The sequence below is a fragment of the Rhamphochromis longiceps genome, linkage group LG17, assembly GCF_057381845.1.
Source record: "Rhamphochromis longiceps isolate RC_006_pf linkage group LG17, R_longiceps_female_GT1.1, whole genome shotgun sequence".
NCBI classification, from domain to species: domain Eukaryota; kingdom Metazoa; phylum Chordata; class Actinopteri; order Cichliformes; family Cichlidae; genus Rhamphochromis; species Rhamphochromis longiceps.
In genome coordinates this window covers 27,958,960-27,980,379 of record NC_140573.1, presented here as the reverse complement: position 1 = coordinate 27,980,379, position 21,420 = coordinate 27,958,960, and the positions used below count along the sequence as shown (strand labels likewise).

Here is a 21,420-nt window from a genome sequence, read left to right as displayed (position 1 = left end):
TGAGATGATAACACCAGAAAAAAAAAGAGAGGAGATTTTAGATCTCACACTACACCAGCACACCTATCTCAACCCCTTCTTGGAAAAGATCAGATCTAACAAACGTAGCACTACAGCAGCCATAACTATGATGATTAATTGAATGGCCAGTTCCCAGATTATGTAACAGCCGCAGAACAGTTCTGCTGAGTAAAAAAGAACAAACGATTGATTTCTTCCGTAATTCAACTCGTCTTGTAACCAGAATTATGTGAATCAGTGACTGGGAGTAACCCTGCACATGGAACAGCGATTTCCTTTAATGTCCTACGTTGATCTTAATTTAGTATGTACAGGGGGGAGATAGTCACTGACTACAAATGCTGTAATTTGCCAGTGTGAAATAATTAGTCATCATTAGATACTTCTCTCCATATTTAAGACTACACACACACACACACACACACACACACACACACACACACACACACACACACACACCAACGTTCTCTCCTCTCCTTATCTTTTAAGACACAAAGAGCATCTCGAGAGGGATGCGCAGTATATAAGGCAGAGTGTATTCAAGTGTCACTCTGCAGGTTTTTTAAAGCAAACTCAAGCCAAATGAATTCCCCCTGCCAGTCTAAAAATAGAGCAGCATCACAGTGCCCCAGAGTGGAAAGCATCCAGCCACAAAAAATAAGAAAAAAAAGGCACCCCTGAAACAGAGAGGGGACGTGCAGTTCAATACAGAGGACAGGCCACTGCAGCAGTTCCTCTGTAGCATTCAGATGCACGATCAGGGCTACAGATAAGCACATAAACTTGCAAACAAACAGTGAGCCGTCAGCAAGCAGACATTAAGAGTAACTCTTTTCTGGCTACATCGCCAGTTTGCTCCTAATAAATATGATTAATGCGACACCAGCGGGTGATGCTGAAAATCAAAAGCAAGTCATTATGTATTAAAGATGTACTGAACTTACTCGACATAGTAGCTGCCGTAAATGGGGTCATCGATTTTCTCCCAGCCGTACGGAAGCTCTGTTAAAAAAACAACAACAACAACAACAAAAAGAACAGAAGCGATAATGAAGGACTTGTTTATTCAGTGAACTTGCATCAGCATGTTGATGTTGCATGAAAAAATGTCCGTGGCAGATTAAGTTTACAGTGCCATTTTACTGTTTGGTAATCGTCAGTGATTTGATGGTACATTAGCATGATAACTGGAAGGATTATTTCTCATCTATATTTTGGAAATTTCATCTTTTATAAAAAAAAAATAACTTATGGCAATAAGACACAAGATTAAAATCTAGCTATGTTTCCTTTGCAACTTGTCACATTGACGTGCATCAAATGCAAACTTCTTTCAGAAAAAAGTTGTAAAACTGCACCAAACGCTGTTAGATCTAGTGGCTGAATTTAAATCGGTAAAATATTTATGTCCTGCATCTTCACCAGGCTGTAAATATACTTTAAAAATATGGGAACATTTTCCATAAATTAACAGAATAAAACTAGAATGAGCACAAACTGTCAGGGTATTATATCTCAACATTTTAGTGAAGTTTTACTCTCATTTCACCTCCAAATGTCACGAGTTAGGGACTGGCTTAAGTTCCCAATAATAAACAGTACATCACAGATATTGTAAATGTCATATCAAACAATACAACACTTGTGATAAGCATCTAAATGACATATTAATTAAAGAGCAAACTCTTGGTGTAAGCAATGCAGCCAGCACAGAACTAATAAAAAACTGCAGTTCCATGAGTGGCCACTTGAGGCTGGCACAACAATTGATTCAAACCCTGTGACTGACATTTATATGACACGTGCATATGGAAGCACAAGTATTCCCAGATGAGACGGAACTCATGGAGGAAGATTTCTGCAGCAGTCTGGAGAAGATTACAAATGGACAAAAGCGCCATAACGGCGAGCTTAAATGATTGTGGCTGCTTGACGATGTCATCATCAGCGTGCGAAGCGACCAATGCAGGGAGGATAAATGTGCCATAAAGGTGTAACTTTCCCAAGGGCTCAGAAGGTAGGGGAGGCCCGGTTGACATAAATATCCAACGAGCATCTCTGGATTACATGGCAGGCATACTTGCTGCGTTCATACTGTAATATATATGTGTGATATATGTAGAAGCTGCTCCATTAGAAATGATTGTTGAATCATGAATTCTATAAACAGATTAGCTTGTCAGTCTGAGGACCTGTTGTTAATGGGCTTCTCTGTTTTCTTCCATGCTTGCAGACATTACAGTTGTCTTTCTGTTAATGTAGCCTGGTAAGCTTGACTAAATGTGTCCATTCCCCAACCTCTAACTGCAGTTGCTGTCCATGGTGCTAATCAAACGTGGGGATGATGCTATTGATATTATTGATTGCTGCTGTATGATAGGGCAGCACAGTGGTGCGGTGGTTAGCACTGTTGCCTCGCAGCAGTCTCTCTGTATGGAGTTTGCATGTTCCCCCCAGGTCAGCAGGACTTTGCTCTACTACTCTGGTGGTACTTCCGCTTCCCCTCAGAGTCCAAAGATATGCATGGGGTTAAGCTAATGGACGATTTTAAACCGCCCGTAGGTGTGAATTTGAGTGTGAATGGTTGCTTTTTTCCTATGTGTTAGCCTGTGGCCCGTCCAGTATGAAAGCAGGCAAGGGCCCAAGAAATACCTGCCTCAGTGCCTATAACAGAGCCTGTATGCCTGTGTAAAAGACAGAAACGTGTTTAAGTCAGGTATAATGAAATACCTTTGGTCTCCATAGATAATATTCCTGTATTTCCCTTCCTGTTATTATTATGGTGTACTGGAGCTTTGTGGTAATATGTGTTAATTTACAGCCCAGTTTAAGTGAAGGAGATTCCAGCATTTTATTAGTCCGTTACTTAATCTAATTAGCAGATATGTATGTCTGTGTGATGAAACTTCGCAGTCTACAGATGAACCTGGATAGCCAAGCTTGCTTGATAATTAAGAACTCCATCATCTCAGGGTGGCAAATGGCTCCATCAAGACCATTAAGATAAAGTCAAAGCATCAAAATGTAAGTTCACAAACCAGGTGGCGTAAGTCACTGTAGCGTTGTTCATATTTTATATACAGTCTATACATAAAACACAGACTATGAGTTAACAGCACATAAAATATATGCAAATATATTTAATGATATGTATTCTGGGATGATATTTGCAGGAAGCTAATTTCAACTGAACCTAAAATGTATCTCCATTTCTAAAAAAAACAAAACCCAAATCACCTGAACTCTCAAACTGCCACAGAGGCCAAAACAACAGATGTGAGTCATGCCCACCAAACCCTCCACAGAACAACATTGGATGGATTTACCACAGAAAAACCTAATTAAATGAGAACATTATGAGTTAACGAGCAAAATTAAATTGAAACGCTACGATTTGGAGGACCTCGTTGCGCTGACAAACGAAAACCTTCATCTAACACTTCTAAATGAAAAGTATAATGTGTATAACTTTTTATAACGAGAGGAAATCCATGCAATACATGTTTGGGAATATCACTCAAAGCAACAAATGTAACCTCGCAGGAAAGAACAATCTGAAAATCCCCTTTGTGATTAATCTTCTAGAATTGATAAATGATCCATAAATGTCAAAACAAGATTTTGGCAATGCCTAAAAAAGCAGTTGTAACAGCTGGCATTGACTACCTGGTCAGACTGAGAGCTTTACTTTTTTACACAAAGTGGTGTATAACTTTTGAACAGAGTGAGTGCACCTTGGCCTCTTTCTATACGTGAGATGTGCTGCAGAACACGCTGCAGTGATCAAAGGAGATCTTCCTTCCAGCTCTGACAGTTATCGGTCATACCGGACAGGACTTTGAAAGTTTTGCCCCATCTCCTCTTTTCTATACCAACAGCTCACTGGCAGAACACATCTCTTAAAAAAATGCCTAGAAGGAGTTCCCCCCTTTGCTTTCCAGGATATGAGCAATTAGCATTTAAAACATATTCCCACATGTAGACTGCAGAATTTTAGCATAATATTGTAATCATTGAATACCAGCTTGGGTACTCACTGTTAGAGGCTCGTACTGAAATAGAATCTAAGCTGAATCTAGCGTGGAGCTCGGGGACAGTGTGTTCCGGTCCTGCTCGGCTTAGATTCAGACCAGCTTTGATTAGTGACAATGCAAAGTTAATCAGGATGAGAGCAGAGATAACAGCAGAGAAAATGCTTCCTAATCAGAAAGGGAGGCAACCAGAGGGAGAACTAAAGCACCTCAGGCTCTCCTGGACTTTGCAGCTTGTTGTAGGCACGACTGCAGCTTGTGACAAAGACACATAAACAGGGATTCACCAAAGATATGATACAATCTATGGTCACTCTGTTCAGTGTGTTAAATATCACCCCTTGACCTAGTTAGCAGACTCGATTGAGTGCATACTGCTCCTCTGTAGCAGACAGCACTATTGCACCAATGCTAAGGAGTGTACGTGCCATATGCCTCTCTGTACCCATGCCCCCATCTCCTCCAAACAAATGATTAAAGTTTCATAAGATGCACTATTTTTTCCTGCACGCGCACGCGCACACGGTTGTGAGTGATACAGCAGTGCTGTGAGCAGGTTGACAGCCCATGGGAATTCCTTCTGTGAACAGCAACATTTCATAGAGTTAATGTTTTTGTTTTTTTAACTAGACCTTTGCTAAGTTCTACACACCTGTATACAAAGTACATACAAATTATATTACTTACTTTACACTCATGTTCAGAGGTATAACCCCTTTAGTTATTTTCCACACACACACACACACACACACACACACACACACACACACACACACACACACACACACACACAGGAGATCAAAGGACTCAGTCATGCATCCCAGCACTCTTCTAATGAAAAGCTTTTCTATTAAAACGTCCACAGAATATTTACAGAAACAAAAACAGTCCCTGGCTTCAATAACGAGAAGAAGACAAATTGATTCTCTGTTAAGGATAGTTTGATTTTATTAAAACTTGGCTCTTATTATTATTCTTTTGACTCATTTCTGACAACAGTTCTCAAACACTAAAATCTGGCAACACAGCAACATAGCACTAAAGTCTGAGGGTAAAAATACACAAGTAGTAAAATAATGGAGTCACTGGAAACGAGATAGCTACAAAGCACAGAAAATATAAATAGAAAGTAAATATCTCCTAAAGAAATATTTTACCCAAACTATGAAAGTGACAAATCAGATGTTTAAATAGTTTAAGCCTGAACTACAAAATAATTGCCAGAAAATGCAATTTTTTTTATTGAACCTTCTGAGAAACTTAAAAAAAAAAAAAGAAATATTATTTTACATACATTTGTATATTTTTGCTACATTTGCTACATTAATTTATTAATTTACATGAATTATTTTTTTCAGGAAAGAAAAATCCCAGTAATGACGTAAAGGTCTCAAAAAACCTCACAATAACATAAAAAAAATGAGAAACACTTAGCAATAAAGGGTTAAGAAAAAATTAGCACTATTTGAATCTGATGCCGATGTTTACTGCTGTTGAGAAAAACCACTAAAAGCAAATTTCATGACTTGTTGGAATTCACTGACCTCCAGAGAGCGACCCATTCTTTCACAAACGTTTGTAGAAGCAGTCTGCATGACTAGCTGCTTGATTTTATACACCTGTGGAAGTGATTCACCTGAATTCAATGATTTGGACGGCTGAGTGAATACTTTTGGCACTATAGTGTATCACTCAGCACTGATGGTGCCTTTCTAGATGTGCAAGCTGCTAGACGTCGGGGCGGAGGCTTTTTAACTGAGCGCAGATAACGAGCTAAATGGTCCTTTTCCTCTTTATTGCTGTCCATGTTTTCCAGAAAGAATTTTAAATTTTGATTTGTCTGACCATGGAGCAGTTTTCCACTTTGCCTCCATCCCCTCTAAATGAGCTTTGGCTCAGAGAAGATGGTGACGTTTTTGGATCATGCTCTCATATGGCTTCTTCTTTGCATGGCAGAGATTTAACCTGCATTTGTGGATGGCATGGTTAACTGTCTTCACAGACAGTGATTTCTGGAAGTAGTCCTGAGCCCATGTAGCAATAAAATCATGCAGAATAATGCAGTGCCACTGAGGGACAGATGAAAACAGGCATCCAACATTGATTTTCTGTCTTGCCCTTGGACACAGATTTCTCTAGAGTCTTGAATCTCGAGTCTTTTGATGAAATTATGTACTGTATATTATGAGATATTCAAACTCTTCACAATTTTCTCTTGAGGAACATTTTTCTGAATTTGTAGATACAGCTTTTTGCTGATCGGTGAACCTCTGCCTCTAAGATCCTCCTTTTGTACCCAGTCATGTTGCCAATTATTGTAATCAGCTGCAAAAGATTTCTTTAGCTTTTTCTTTTTAGTGCCAAGTAACCAACTAGTGAGGCATTCAAAATAACCAAATTTATTATTAAACTTCTACATTTTCTCAGTTTAAAAATGTGACATGTTTTCTGTGTTTTATTGTGAATAAAATATTGAGAGTTGCAAATCAATGTGTTCAGTTTTTATTTTAGATTTTGCACAACTTCCCGACTTTTTTTTGGAATTGGGGTTGTAGATTGTCTAAACTAACTGTTGATAACAAATGTTTATATCTCTCTGATTCCCTGATTACTCATGTTTCTTGCTGATAAGACTTCCTTGCAGCAAAATCATTTTACTCCCAAATCAATTCAAGGGAACGGATTCATGCGTTTCCAATGATAGTTATTTACCTCCTCTCTTAGCGAATAAACCTTATGAAACAGGGGAAGTCAGTTTGCAGACTTAAACACTTTTCTTTACTGTTTTAATGTCTTTGCTAGCTGCTACTTGTGATTACTGGCTATAATTCAGCATTACTTACATAGTCTTTGTTTAATGTGTTCATGTGGTATTATGGCCTCAGTGCCTTACATGCTTTACACAAATGCGCCCACACTGCAGTGCTGTTTTTGTTACTGTGCAGCATGATGATAAATGCTGAACTTAGGAGGATTGTCTCTTTGCTCGCTTTCTTTTGTCTGGCTCCACTGAGTGTAGTCTATAACCTCTTTGTCAGCAGCCTGCAATGAAGCACTCACTCCTAGGGACAAGTTGGGCGAATGTGTGTGTGTGTGTGTGTGTGTGTGTGTGTGTGTGTGTGTGTGTGTGTGTGTGTGTGTGTGTGTGTGTGTGTGTGTGTATGCAATATAAAACCAATGCTTCTTATCAGTGGAAGGAAATGTCAAGCCAGTGTAGAATTTTCAGGTAGGAGCTCTTATTATGAAGCCCTGAAGCGAGGGGAAAAATGTTTACGACTGCTAGTCATGCCACCACATTCATCCTGCAGTCACAGGTGGAGCGCCTCTTACTACCAGCAGGAGGTATCCTGGCATCTTCCCATATTTTCTGCCACTATTATGCTCCATAATCTCTCTTTCTCTTTCCTCTTTCTCTCGCTTTCGTCCTTCCAAAAGTATCCTTCTATCTTACATTACCTTACCACATGCAGTCTCGCCAAAACTTTTTGAAGTCAGGTTTCACGCTCACAAGTGTATTTTTTATTCTACTTTTTCCAATTTGGTCTTACAAAGAAGGTGGCGAACCACACAGCCCTCAAACACCGCAGGGATTCACCAGGACCTTGTTTCTTGCCCCCCCCCCCATTCTCCCCCCCCATTCTTTCATTTTTCCACCTTTTGAAAAGCAAACAAGGTGAACTGAATCATTTTCAGTGCCCTGAGCCTTTTGTAGTCACCAAAAATTAAAGTTCTGTCTTACCGGATAGTGCACTGCACAGGGCTTCATCTATCATGTCACCTTTGAATGCAGCCCACTCGAGGGCTCAGGCTCAGGCTCGATCACTGAACCTACTGGGAGAAACTTCTCTCAGCTGATTAATGTACGTTTCTACTGATCAACACTGGCACAAAGTCCACTAACTGACAGAAGGTATGAAAAACACATTTGAGAACACAAAATCAGCTCAATAATTCAATGAAATACACAATATATAAAGATCTAACAAGAAATAAATGGACCGTTGTTGTCGCAAAAGCTTAGACTTACCTACTGCAGATTGCATTCTTTGTAAGTAGCAGCCCAGCATCAATTCTCTAAACTTCAAATTTAAGCTGAAAAGTGTATGAAAGGCCACGGACGACAAAGAAGCTGTTTCAATACTACAATACCGGCTTAATTATTTCAGCTTCTTTTTGAATTGCCACCTGGTCTGTATTCAGAGGCACATTCCCTGCAGCTCTGTGAAAGCTTTTAATACTTTTATTTTTATCCATCACAATAAGACAACTAGATCATCCAAGACACTTTTTACATAAGGGAGGCATCTGATTAAGGCTAAGTTTATTCTTAAACATAACAGTGAACCCATATATATATATAGTCAGACCAAGAAGAAGTCTGAAACAAGTGGTAATAGATCCTTAAATTACAGGCAGAAGTCACAAATGTGCAAACGTGTGAAGAGACAATTAACTTTATGTCCAGTGACTGAAGTGACTTCTAATATTAGGTTTAACTGCACAACTGAGCCTGAAACCCATCACCAACTGTCAGCTAAAAAAGAAACAGGTAACTGTATTAGGTATGAGGTTCAACTGCTTAATGCTTAATGAAAACATCTAAAAAGCCAATCACACGCTGTTTTAAAGACAGACACACATAAAATACTTATTTAAATCAATCAGATAATTTTCTCAGGGAGGTCAGGGATGAGTCCCTGCCCCAAGTGGAGGAGTTTAAGTATCTTGGGGTTTGTTCACAAGTGACGGGAGAAGGGAACGTGAGACTGACAGACGGTGCTGTGGCCGCAGAAGCTCTCAATTTACTGGTCGATCTACGTGCCTACAGTAGTGACTGAAAGAACGAGATCGCGGATGAAAGCGGCAGAAATGAGCTTCCTCCGAAGGGTGGCTGGCCTCTCCCTTAGAGATAGGGTGAGAAGTTCAGCCATCCGTGAGGGGCTCAGAGTAGAGCCGCTGCTCCTCCACATCGAAAGGAGCCAGTTGAGGTGGTTCGGACATCTTACAAGGATGCCCCCTGGGTGAGGTGTTCCAGGCATGTCACACCTGGAGGAGGCCCTGGGGCAGACCCAGGACACGCTGGAGAGATTAAATCTCTCGGCTGGCCTGGGAATGCCTTGGTCCCCCGCCCGGACAAGCTGCAGGAGGTGGCCGGGGAGAGGGAGGTCTGCCCTCCCCGCAACCTGGCCCCGGATAAGCGGTAGAGGGATGATGGATAGAAATAATTTTCTCCTTAAAGCATTTTATAGATACAAAGAAACGACTTATCTGCATATTGCTTTATTTTAAGATAAAATAACTTTTTTTTTAAAGATAAAGAGGCCTTGTACATTTTCACATCCTAACTGTAGCTGTAAAAAAAATACTTTCTTTTTTCAACACTTTTTATTGTATCTTTCATTCAATACTAAAGCCAACGTTCAAGGCTTTTTGTCAACTGTGTTTGCAGTGGAGCTCAACAAACAACCTCACATTAATAAAGGTGTCAGTCAATAAATTGGCCTCTTAGCAGGACACATAAAATTTGGTTGCCGAGCTACAGAGTAAAAGCAAAGTACTCATCAGCCAGCTGTTTGCACAGCTATTCTCTTCCAATATTTAAAACCTCAATAAATAATCAGCATCTTGTTTTTTTTTAAATGCATTTTTAACAGTGAGGCTAACCTGGTTGATAAAAGCATTTCCTGTGACTATTTCACAATAAAAGCAAAAAGCAACTTGTAAAGCATATAAAGAAGTGTAAAAAAAGAAAAATATGATAACTTATTGAACCTTTTTAAGCCTTTACCTGGCATCTGTCTACTGCAACTTGACTTGACTTGGCTTGCAACAAAAACTCTGCCTGTCTGGTAAAAATCCCACTGTAGACATCAGCTACTGCAGAAAGAAGAACCACATTGTGCACACATTTAAAGCCAGCATGTCTCGGCAGATGAAATAAGGTATTAGCACTATTTGTTTTTGTCGCAGGGACAGAACTTGCTGCCCACTTGCTCAGTTGAACATTAATATACTAGACTACCTGTGAATTCAACACCCACTTTGTTCAAAATGATAAATAGTGGTGTTTGCAGAAAAACGGAGCCATTTATTTTAAGATTATCCACGGCCCACTGTGAAGCTCAGCAGAAATTTGCAGTACTAAAAGCCTGAATGGAAAAATCAGGAACATTTAACACTCAAACATTAGTATGTAATGAACCGTGTCTATGTAAATGTATATATCTAAGCGAAGGTCTTCCTGCTCTCTTCAAGTCTTTTTCTTCATAACGCCGCCATCATTATTTCTCTCAGGAACCACCAAACAACAAAGAGCTAAACCTACTTGGTTGTGACTGAAACTGAATATTTTCAGAAGACCTGAAAGTGATGATGAACTCAGTCTCAATATTTTCTCAGTCAGTCTAACCTATAATTCATGAACTCGGCTGCCTCTCCAATCAGCACTTAAAAAAATACTCTACAGTTTTGTGCTGATAATGACTATCCTGTCTGTCATAATCAAAACCGCAATCAAAGGGGGCCTGTGCGCTTTGAGAGCTGCTTACCGGCCCCGTCGGATGATTTCTGAGACTTTCTGGGCTTGTTGATGGTCAAACAAGACGTAGCAGAAAAAGCCTCACCTGCAAGACAAGCGCAGTTTACCATTTTCTGTCACACTAGAGCAGAAGAACAGAAGGCATTTTAAAAAAAGGAGGCTGGAAAAGTGGGGGTTGCTAACTTATTCTTCCTTGATCAGGAAGTGTAGGAATATCACATCAAGGAATATAACAATGAGTCGACAAAGAGAGGGAAGATAAAAACTGTTAATATGGTGGTAAACTGAAAAAGGCGAAAATTGTTATTCCATCTGCAGTAATCTACATTTGGTGACATGCTCTCCCCTTGTGTTTGGAAGGGAAGAAACCAGACCCTCCAGTACGGAAAACAACAAGCATCGATGATAGTAGATATGAAAAATATTAACAAAGACAGGGACGTGCTGTCTGTCAGAGGGGCACACAGAAGCAGAAAAATCGAAATCCTAGTTATTATGTGGAAGCACGCTTTCTTCAGGTGAAGTAATAAAAAGGCTTTTTTTTGTCTGTCCTTGAACAGAGGGGTACACTTTCCTTTGGACACAAAATCATGGGCAAAGGACTAAGGTGGAGGTGGGTTACAAAGCGGCTTGCGGAGGCACAGCCTGTACGGGAAGGTATCAGCTGGGTCATCCCATGATGCGGTCGAGATCAGATTTTATAACCCAATGTACTGTAATTGTGGGCTAATGCTAGGTTCAATAAGTTAAAAATGCATTTAAACAATGTAAGTTTAAATGATTTTAGCAAAAACTGTCATGCAAATGTTTTATAGGGAAAGAAAATAACTGTGCGTTCTACAGGACTTTATTTCTTTAACAAAAAAATCTAACTGAAATGCGTCAGTGTCTGTGCTTTGGAAGTTAGATCTGTGGTTTTCAAATGTTAAATGCTTAAGAAACACCAAAGGGTAAGCTAAAATTTTAATGCAACAAACATGTTGGCAGTACTTCTTATCAGTATACTAAAAGACAAAATCATTTTAGATACCCCATTTGCAGCTTTTTAACTTTGCATGACTTTTTCTTAAATTTTGCAATAAGCTCCACTACAAGAGAAATCACCTGCATCAACTCATCAGACACACTGACACGGTCCAGAAAAAGCTCCTGCTTCCTGTGCTCCTGACAGAAAGGATGCTTGGTTTCTAAATGTGTCCTCAGCTTGCTTGGCACCATGTTAGCATTAGCTAACTCCTCTTGACATGATGCACTTGGGCTGAGGGGCTGTTGACATCCTAGCTCCAGCTGAGACCATAAGACCGATCTACTGACAAATCGCCCCCTCCTTTTTTCTTTAGTCGGTGCGTCACACTGGTGGATAGTTGTGCTTTGCTCCACACAAGTAAGCGATCTGCTGCTCCCATCACAAATTTTATGAATCTTCTTGCTATCAGTCATGAACTTCAAGTCCAGCAACTACACTGCCTTTCATGGAGTGTTTAAATTTTGGCGGCTCTTTACTATCAGTGCAGCAAACTTGTAGTTCAGCATGTGCATATGTTTCTGTGACTACATGGCCAACAAGCTATGGCTCCCCGGGGACAACTGCACAAGCTGAGTCATTCTAACAGCTGTCAGTTAATCATACGGCTGAATCTGCTTACAGTGATTTAAAACCACACAGGCTGTGACAGGGTTTGATACACAGTGATGTGCTCATGATTTACTGCTGTATTTGTCACATGCGGGTCCAACAGATATATACCACACATATTTTTTTCCTACTGGGCAAAGATTGTTTACTCAGTCTTTCAGAAGATGATTAATAAACCAATACATCTGCGCCGTGACAGGAAAAGTCAAAGCAACAGCCGTGGCTTTGACAGCAAATCAGTTAATTGTGTCACTTGCTGGCAGCAGTGTTTTCCTCTGTTGTATATTTCTCCATTTCAATGAGCTGCCATTTTTTCCACAGCTTGTTTTCCTTTTAAATGCACCTGCGTGGCGTGGAAACCCTCCTTTCCTTTGCTCTACTTCAGTGTCTCACTGGTCTCTAACTCAAAGCAAGCAGACAACAGTTAAGCAGTAGAATAAAAGTGAGGAAAAAAAGCAGAATTCACAAGCTTGTACCTTATCAGGGCATTCCAGTGACAGGAGGAGATGTACTGAAGTGTGACCTGGCACTTATCCCCTCCTCTGTTGTCTCCAAAGTTCGGGTTTATTTGGATAAACTCTTTGGGAAAAACACTTACAGCTGCATGCAGCTGCAAACAGACAAGCGCACGCTTTCTCCTTTTTATTTTTTGTTTCTAGCGTTACCCTCCGAAGCACTCTTTTTTCATCCTGCTGGGGTCAGAGAAAAATTTGTGAAATCCTTTTGTTAGGTGTTAAACAAGGTAATTATGTAGAGTATAGTGTTTCGTTATAGCCTCCAGGATGCTGTGAATAACATAAAATAATGTATTAGGGTAGACTTTGTTCACATACCTCTGTAAACAAGTTTGTATAAACTAACTGATATAAAAATGCTTAATTTTAGATCAAATGATCCACTCAGACATTTATTAGGCACACCTTGCTACTGTAGCCGTTACACTTTCATGTTTATGAAACCAGGTTGAGATGATCTGAGCTTTGTGACATGAATGCAGCCATCAGACGATGGGTACCCGGCAGTCACAGAGGGATGCACTTGGTCAGCAATACTCAGGTAGGCTGTGGCATTAAAATGATACTCAGGTGGTACTAAGGGGCTCAAAGTGTACCAAAAGAAATATCCAGAACATCATTACGCCCGAATCATTGATATAAGGCAGGATGGATCCATGTTTTTATGCTGATTATAAAAAAATTCTGATCCTGCCTACCAAATGCTACAGCACAAATCAAGACCCCCTGGTGAGCAAGTGCAAATTGTAGTCTCAGTTTCCTGCTCTTAGTTGAAAGGAGTGCCATCCGGTGTGGTTGTCTGCTGCTGTAGCCCATCTGCTTCAAGACCGGATGTGCTGTACACTTCTACATACGTTTATTGTCATGAGACATAATTTGAGTTACCGTAGCCTTCCTATCAGCTTGAAGGATTCTCCTCTGATCTCTGGCACACAACAAGGCATTTTCACCCAGAGAACTGCTGCACTGGATATTTTCTCTTTGTCAGACTTAGAGATATCTAAAAATATCTGAGAATGCCTCAGCAGATTAGCAGTTTCTGAAATACTCAGACCAACTATTCTTACTCATTCTGATGGCTGGTCTGACCTTCGCAGGTCTTGACCATTTCTTCATGACTAAATGCAACAAGTTGCTGCTGTGTGATTGGCTGTATGGATATTTGCCCAGATAAGCATCTGACTGGTTCCTAATCTGACACTGATATCTAAGTACAGAAGAACATAACAAACACAGACCTGAATCAGCAGAATTATGTACTGTTCTTTTTTTAAAAGTCACAGACAAAGCACTTTAAAGTGAGCTTACTTGACATCTAAATCACGGGTGTCACTCTTATTTTGCCTCATAGACCACAGAAAATGTGCCACCACTGCATAATAACCCATACAAATTATATCCTTCTTTTAACATAATAAAGTGCAAGTACACTCGGAAAGCTTTAAACTTTAATGAACCATCCATTTCCGATACAGATGATGAACAGCCAAAGATGTGTTAAGAAAAATAAGCGCAACTGTGAGTCTACTGTCATTACAAAGAAATGCTACTTTTGTAAATCAAAGAAACCCATTGGCGTGGTATGGTAGGCCATGGGTAATGAAAAAAACCATTAATAACTTTGCAGCACAGTGCTTTCCACCATAAATCATAGTGGAAAGTCCAAAAACAATGCCGGTCTTCCCTGTAGTTTTCACACTTTGCAAAGACATCCACCTCGATCTCAAGTATTAAAATCGGCTCTGAATATTTGAATTAAAAAGGAAAATGGAGTTTAAAAAGTCTATAAATTAATCTTTCTCTCAGCTCTTTACCCTCTTTTTGGCTCTCAGACCCAAACCCAACAGTTCCTTTTGAAGAAGTAAATCTTTTATAGAACGCACACAAATATAGCTCCACTTTTAAAAAAGGCTCAGTATTTTCCTATCATAGCCGGACAGTGTAGTTTGCAGCAAACATTACTCAAACAAAAGTAAATAATGCATTGGATCGTTGCTGTGGAGTAGTACACATTTAATGCACTACTGACTATTCTGGGCAGCAGAATTATGTGGGTCATATTCTGCTACTTCCTGAACTTCAATACCCGTGTGGAGGGATATAACGGTGTGACCTTTTGATTGTTAGTATCTGTCATGGTCCTGGGCCGTGTTGGCCCAGTATTCTTAGTTCTCTTGTATTTTTGTATTCAGTTCCCTGTTTAGGTTCTGTTTCCTGAGTTGCCCTGTTATGTGGTTCCCTGTGTGCTTTCCCTTTGTGACTCTCACCCCCTGTGTGCCCCTCTATGTATTCATGAGCCCTTGTCCCCTTTCGTGTTTTATTCCATGTTTTCCCCAGCCTGTTATGTCTGTGTTCTCCCCGTGCTCTCTCCTCCTGTCTGAACCTCTGTACTTCCTGTTTTACTTTGACAGTCTCTCGTCAGTATGCGTCATGTTGTGTTCACTCCTGCCCTGTCTCGTTATGATTATCTGTGTCAGCTGTGTTCCCCGTGTGCTCCCACTTCCCTCGTTAACCCTCTGTGTATTTATGTCTGCGTCTCCCTCAGTTCTGTGTCGTAGTCTCCCTCATAGCTGCGTGGATTTCCCTGTGTCTCTCTGAAAGTATTAGTTATTGTTCCCGGTTTAAGTTTTGTATTTCTTGTGATCTGCCTTCCAGCATTAAAGCTGTGATTTTGAGTTTATCCCCTGAGTCCGTGAGTTTGCATTTTGGGTCCTCATCCTGCCTGCTACACAGCTATCATGACAGTATCCTTTAATAACTTTGGGCACCAGGGAAGCTCTGTGGCACAGTCTTAGGTTCATTTTGCTTTTTGTCTCATTTTTTCAAAAGAAAATAAATAATAATGCTTAAAGGTATCCTTAAAATCATCATAAATCAACATAAATTACCTTAATGCAGTATTGTATATATCATCTAGGTTTATTTATGCTAATTTAAAAAAAGTGCAGTGCTGGTATTTACACTGTTATTCACACAATGACATTTAATTCAGAAGCTGCATGTCACACAAACACCTGCCACACAGTCTTCCTTGCATCCAATCTCCAGGCCTCAGGCATGCTCTGCTGGGGATGTTCTCAAAATACACCCATCAATCATGCTGTCGACATCTACGCCTGCCATCCCCAACCCCTCCGACTCCGCTCCCGACTGCTGCAGAAAGGCTCAAGGTGAAGGAGGGCGCTGCGTTTCGCCATCTATAATAACTCACCTGTAAAAGTGCACACACACTCACTGCAGGGTGAGTGTGTCTTCACATTCACAAACAACACCCTGCACCCCACAAAAATCACAAAATCGATCTACAAAGTCCCGCTGAGCTGGCTAAATTGACATCACAGCGAAAGGAGAGATGGCATTTCCCAGGCTGGAGTAGCGCTGTCCCATCTGGACAGAAGTGATGAAGTATCGGAGGGACACACAAATACATGCACTGGATGCCGTTTTTTTTTTTTTTAAATTGCAGATGTGAGAAAAGCAAAGAAAAACGAGTAAAACGCTGGTCCTGCTAGTTCCCCTGGAGAGAGCACAAGAAGGAAGTGTGAGCCCAAAGCTAGCCTGTGAGACACGATAATAACTTTGTGTGTTTGGCCGTGAAGCTCCTCACATGACCAGAATGTAATTACTTGTCTGCGTTTGCTGCCCTCTGTATGCATGAGCCCCGTCTTTTGGGATTCACAGAGGCAAAAGACAAGAGGCGCTGTAATACGATTAAGCACGATCAGAGTAATAATCCCTCCCTGCAATTTATGCGTCTATTCATACACTACGTTATACTGTATGTAGTATAACTTCCCCTGATATATAGCATATCTTCTCCAGATAGGACAAACTGACAGCTAATTAAACATGAAGAAACAGTGAGAACAAACTGCTTTTAGTTTACTTATCGGGGGAATTCTCTTTCTCTTTACCTGTGAAGGCAAATAAAAGGGAGAAAACCAGCTGAATAAGTAAAGAGGTGAGCCAAGAGTATGGCCCATTCAGTTTATTTTTTTCCAGGCCAACAAATATTTGGCAGGATAGAAAAAAAAAAACACAACCAGGCAATTTTAAGTGAGAGAGTGGGAATAAAAGCAAAGAGGGAGGTTCTGTAAAAAGCCTGTCCTAGTTTTTTTTTAAAAAACCAAAACAAAAAAGAAGAGGCACGAGGACACGAGGGAGAGAGGATGATATAGAGGATATAGAGGTAGAGAGTGGAGGTGAGAAAAAATATAGGCAGAAAGAGTGAGGGAGAAATATAGAGCGAGTTATGTAACTACAAGGCGCCTGTGATGTCAGCTGCTCTGTCTTCACTGAAGCTGACGCTCCTTTGAACATGCAGGAATGAGCACCCTAACCCGAGCACACATTTCTGCGCATATTTTGACAGAATCTGGTTGTATGCGTTGCAACTGACTTTAAACATGAGAGGGAACAAGTTGTCTTCACCAGAGGTGAAAACATTTACTCACATATGGCTGTTAGGTACAGCGCTGAGGTTCTAAACAGTCAGTTGGGGTTTTTTAAATCTCTATTTCACCTCATTTTAGGAGGGAAACTGTAGATTTTAACAGCATAACATCTGTCTGACAGCTGCAGTTACCAGCTGCTTTTAAGATGAAAGGCTTTACGTCCAAAACACTTAAAATATCATGCATTATACTAAGATTAAACACGTCACTAGTACTTAAAGCAAATTGTGAATTGTGTATTTCAGTATGTATGACCTATGCAGGCAGCTTTCGTAATCCTTAGTCTTGTGTTGACGTAAGAGATTCGGCTCGTCTGTGAGCAAAGAAAATTCTCCCTCCACAGAATGAAACCTACCTCAGAGCCGTGTAACATAGGCATGGTCACAGTGGCTTTGTCGATCACTTAATCACTTTATTTTATATACATTTATTTAAAAAAAATTTCATATTCACACTTTTCCAAGTACACAAGTCCCTCTGACTAAGGTTGGTGATTATCTCACAGGATTAGGAGATAACAAGCTCGATCATCTGGCTCCTTATTTCTTGCCTTGTTAGCCTTTTGTTTAATCGCAACTGCTAGATAACAGTTGACTTAGAGAAATGATACGACCAGATACGAAAATAATTTGCAACAAAGCAAAGCTTTCCTCCTTAAGTGTACTCTGGTGACAGTACAATTCTCCTATCAAATTTGTAATAAAGAACCTTAAGTATTGCGGTTTAAGTCCAGTGCATAAGCACTTCTTCCATGTGTGCTCTTCACTTTCACTCCTCTCCTCTACACTCAAAGTCTGACTTAATACTGTACTCCTCTTCCTCCTCCTCTCTCCCTGTTGTCTCGTCACACCTCAGAGACTCCACCCCGCGATCCTGTTAGTGCTTATCAGAGCATGGCTCGGGTTCAAACATGGACACGCACACGCCCACACCTTTCCCCCAATCAATACCGAATTTACAGAGGCAGCTTTTCTCTCCTAACTGAGCTCAGCTCTCAGGGGTGGCTGGTGTCACCAGGCTGTGGAAGTTTGGCTGAACTACATACATCTCGTATGGCTGCTGACACAGAAACACACTTTGAGTTACTAAAACCTACAAAGCAGAGCAAAGTGCACACCACCGTATTATCTTCCCTGGCGGATCTTTAAGTCTTGGATCGTCAAAAGAAATATATCTGAAAGCTAAATAAATACAGAGGTCAACAGCTTAATTATGGAATTAACAAATCCCCGAACACAAAGTCAAATGAACCAAAAGCTGTGTGAGGCTGAGATGTTGATGCAGTGAGATGGCTAAAAAGATCCCAGAATTAAATAAGATTCTTTAAGTCGAGGTTTAACCCACATAACAACGTGCGCTTGCAGTTAACACCGTAACAAAATCAGAAATCTCTTTCAGGAAATTCAATATTCCAAACTATAAGGAAATTTGCCCATTTTGACCCACTGAGGTGCAGCATTCAGCTATAACTTATTACTGAGCTCAACAATTCTCCTGTGTTTTCCACTTGAGAATTGAGCAGTCACAAAGTTCAATGACTACAGCTATAAAAAACAAAAACTGTAACTAATTTAAATTTGGCTGTTGCATCCCTCAAGATTGTATCCCTGATGAGCCACACTGTTTTCCCAGGACTCCATTAAATGTGAATTTCAATATGGGAAAGAGGAAGAAGTTGCAAAGACTTAGCTTTGGGGAGGAAGGTGATGGTGAGAAAAAAACCTACTTATATTCAATATCATGTGTACTGGCGATGATGACACAGAAACCACAATTTATGCTTCGTTGACCGTCCTTAAACTTCAAGAAGTTAAAATAAACTGAGACCCGTTTCTCATGACCAGAGATCCTAAACATTAAAGCTGCGTTATTTCAACACAGAAGCCGTTTGATCTCTAAACCTTTAAGGCGCAGTGAACCTGCAGATAAGTGCTGAAGGTGCACAAGGAGAAAACCTTGAAGGAGATAACAGCTATATTTCAAACAGGTGCGTTTTTTACCTTTTTTTTTTTTTTTTTTTTTTACAGGTGCAGTCACTGAACTTTTTCATTCGGCTGATCCCGACCTGAAGCCACTGTTATCAACTGCTATACAGTTGACTCTCTTGCCTGACTTTGATTCGTACCGCTGGGACTAACTAAGTGGATGAGACGCCCCGAGAAGATCAGCAGCGATCCTTGCAAATATCAGCACATCTCCTCATGTGGTGTGTCCTTGGTGGATAAATAGGATTGGAAGTCTTGGAGATGAAAGCACAATCACATTTGGACTAATTCCTCACAGGCGCCTTTGTCTTTGTTTCTGTGTCATTTCATCATCTTGGAGATCATTCTCCCTTTAATGTCTGAAGATTTAGAGAGAAAGGGGAGTTTCAGTGACTACATGGGGGTTCTTTTGAATAAGAGGCAATTTTTTTGGAAGGTTAAAACAGGCTATGAGTCCCCATGTTTAATGCTACCAAACCGCAAATACAAATATTTCTATTTTCACTTAAAACATGCCGGAATCCTTCATCATCTTATGTACTTTATGTAGGATGTAGATTTTATTTAACTTCATGGTACACACCAGGGAATATTTAATGTGTAGTTGATTGAAAAACAATAACCATGCAGCTCTGCGAGGCTGTAGTTATGCAGTTATGAAAATGAAAACATGTTGAGCAGGAAGTAGTTGTAGACAAAACAGTGCAAGCTGGTATGAATATCATTCGTTTTCTAGTTTTTTAAGGAATCTGACTGGTGTTAGGTCAAGAGCTGTGAAAATTAGATTTCTGATCAGGTGTTTGTGCGAGATGAAAGGTCAGAGTCACTGGAATTCATTTGTAGGTGGAGAGGAGGCAGTAGTGTCTGTATTGAATTTCTAGGGCTGTGCAGGAATATTGCACCATTTGAGTATTTGTTCAGCTAATTTTTAAATGATGGACTTGTGTAGAATCTCGGCTTGGGCGACCTTAAGGTATATTTTATTCCAGGTAACTTAATTATGCAACGTAAGTATAGTCAAAAACACAGCAGGAGAGGAAGAAGAGGATCACAGAATCTCTGGAAACACTCAAAACTACAGAATTCATTTAATTGTTGTCGAGGCGTTTCAGATATCAGTTACCTTGTGCTGGCAGATGAGCACCAAAGCTGTTATGATTTCAAACTCCATATAATAGCTGAGATGTTTTATACTGAGGTGGTTGTTCAGCTTTATTTCACAAAAGCTTGTTGTCTAATCTGCCTATGGCTCAGTGACAACAGAAAAAAAGTAAAAGAAGGATGGCAGCCTCCTTGAAACTAGGAAAACATCAGTGGTAGCCTACTGATTTTCTTTTCGCATTCAGCTTCTGATTGCAAGTAGCTATAGTGACCAACTGGTCCAAAGATGATGGCACATGTCACCTTCTGTCTCTAAACTTCTGTCTCTAAGACCAACTGCAATCACTCTGAATTTATAAATGCAGAAAAACTGCCAATAACTCTTTGCAACAAGGGACTCAACTGCCTGCCAACTTGTTGCATTCTGGTTATATTTCCATTAAAAGGTAAGCTGGCTGAGTGTCTGTGTCACTTGCTATCCTGCAGGAACTGTGTCATTATTTGTAGAGGAATTTCTGAACTTCTGTTTCAAATCTACATTTCTGGCTGGAGTAACTGGTTAATGTGAATTTCTGTGAATGTAGATGGTGACAGATTTGTCATTTCTGCTGATTTAATCACAGCTACAGACCGATAGCAGACTGACTCCATGTTATTGCTGTTTCGACACACCAAAGTCAGTTTAAAGACGGCAGCTGACTGCGAGTGGTCGCAAAGCTGGTCTCTGTTTTCAAAGCAACGAGCTAAAAGGGAACGAGATCACAAGTTCATTGCGCACTTTGGCAATAATTTGTGCCAAGTCTGTAATTACCGTTTTCCGTATTGTGACTGTAGCCTCATGAAAGTTTATTAGTACACTTCCAATTATCATTTGCCACATTTCCAAAACTAAACAATACACCAACATATGTAACTGTCTGTCATACAACTGGCAACACAGGGCAGGTTAAATTTGACCTGGGGCGAGGTGTCATTTGCTCACATGACTTGCCGTCTGAACACTCATTCAGTGTCCAATGTATTTATGTGCTTCCAGGAATATGCATCCTGAAAAAACCTTGCTGCCCTCCCACCATAAACAAGCATGCACTGAAAAGAGAAACAAGTAAGCAAGGTAGTCACTTCTCTTCTCTGTCTCT

The 21,420-nt window shown here is 40.3% G+C and overlaps 1 protein-coding gene across 4 annotated transcripts in view; it reads right to left on the bottom strand.

Moving 5' to 3' along the window:
- magi2a (membrane associated guanylate kinase, WW and PDZ domain containing 2a) overlaps nt 1-21,420 on the bottom strand; it is a 273,251-nt gene that overhangs the window by 53,811 nt on the left and 198,020 nt on the right. For all 4 annotated transcript variants that reach the window (XM_085385962.1, XM_085385963.1, XM_085385964.1 and 1 more), the window contains exon 7: nt 966-1,023. In XM_085385962.1, coding sequence (XP_085242088.1) covers nt 966-1,023 — 58 coding nt within the window. The remainder of the gene's footprint in view (nt 1-965; nt 1,024-21,420) is intronic.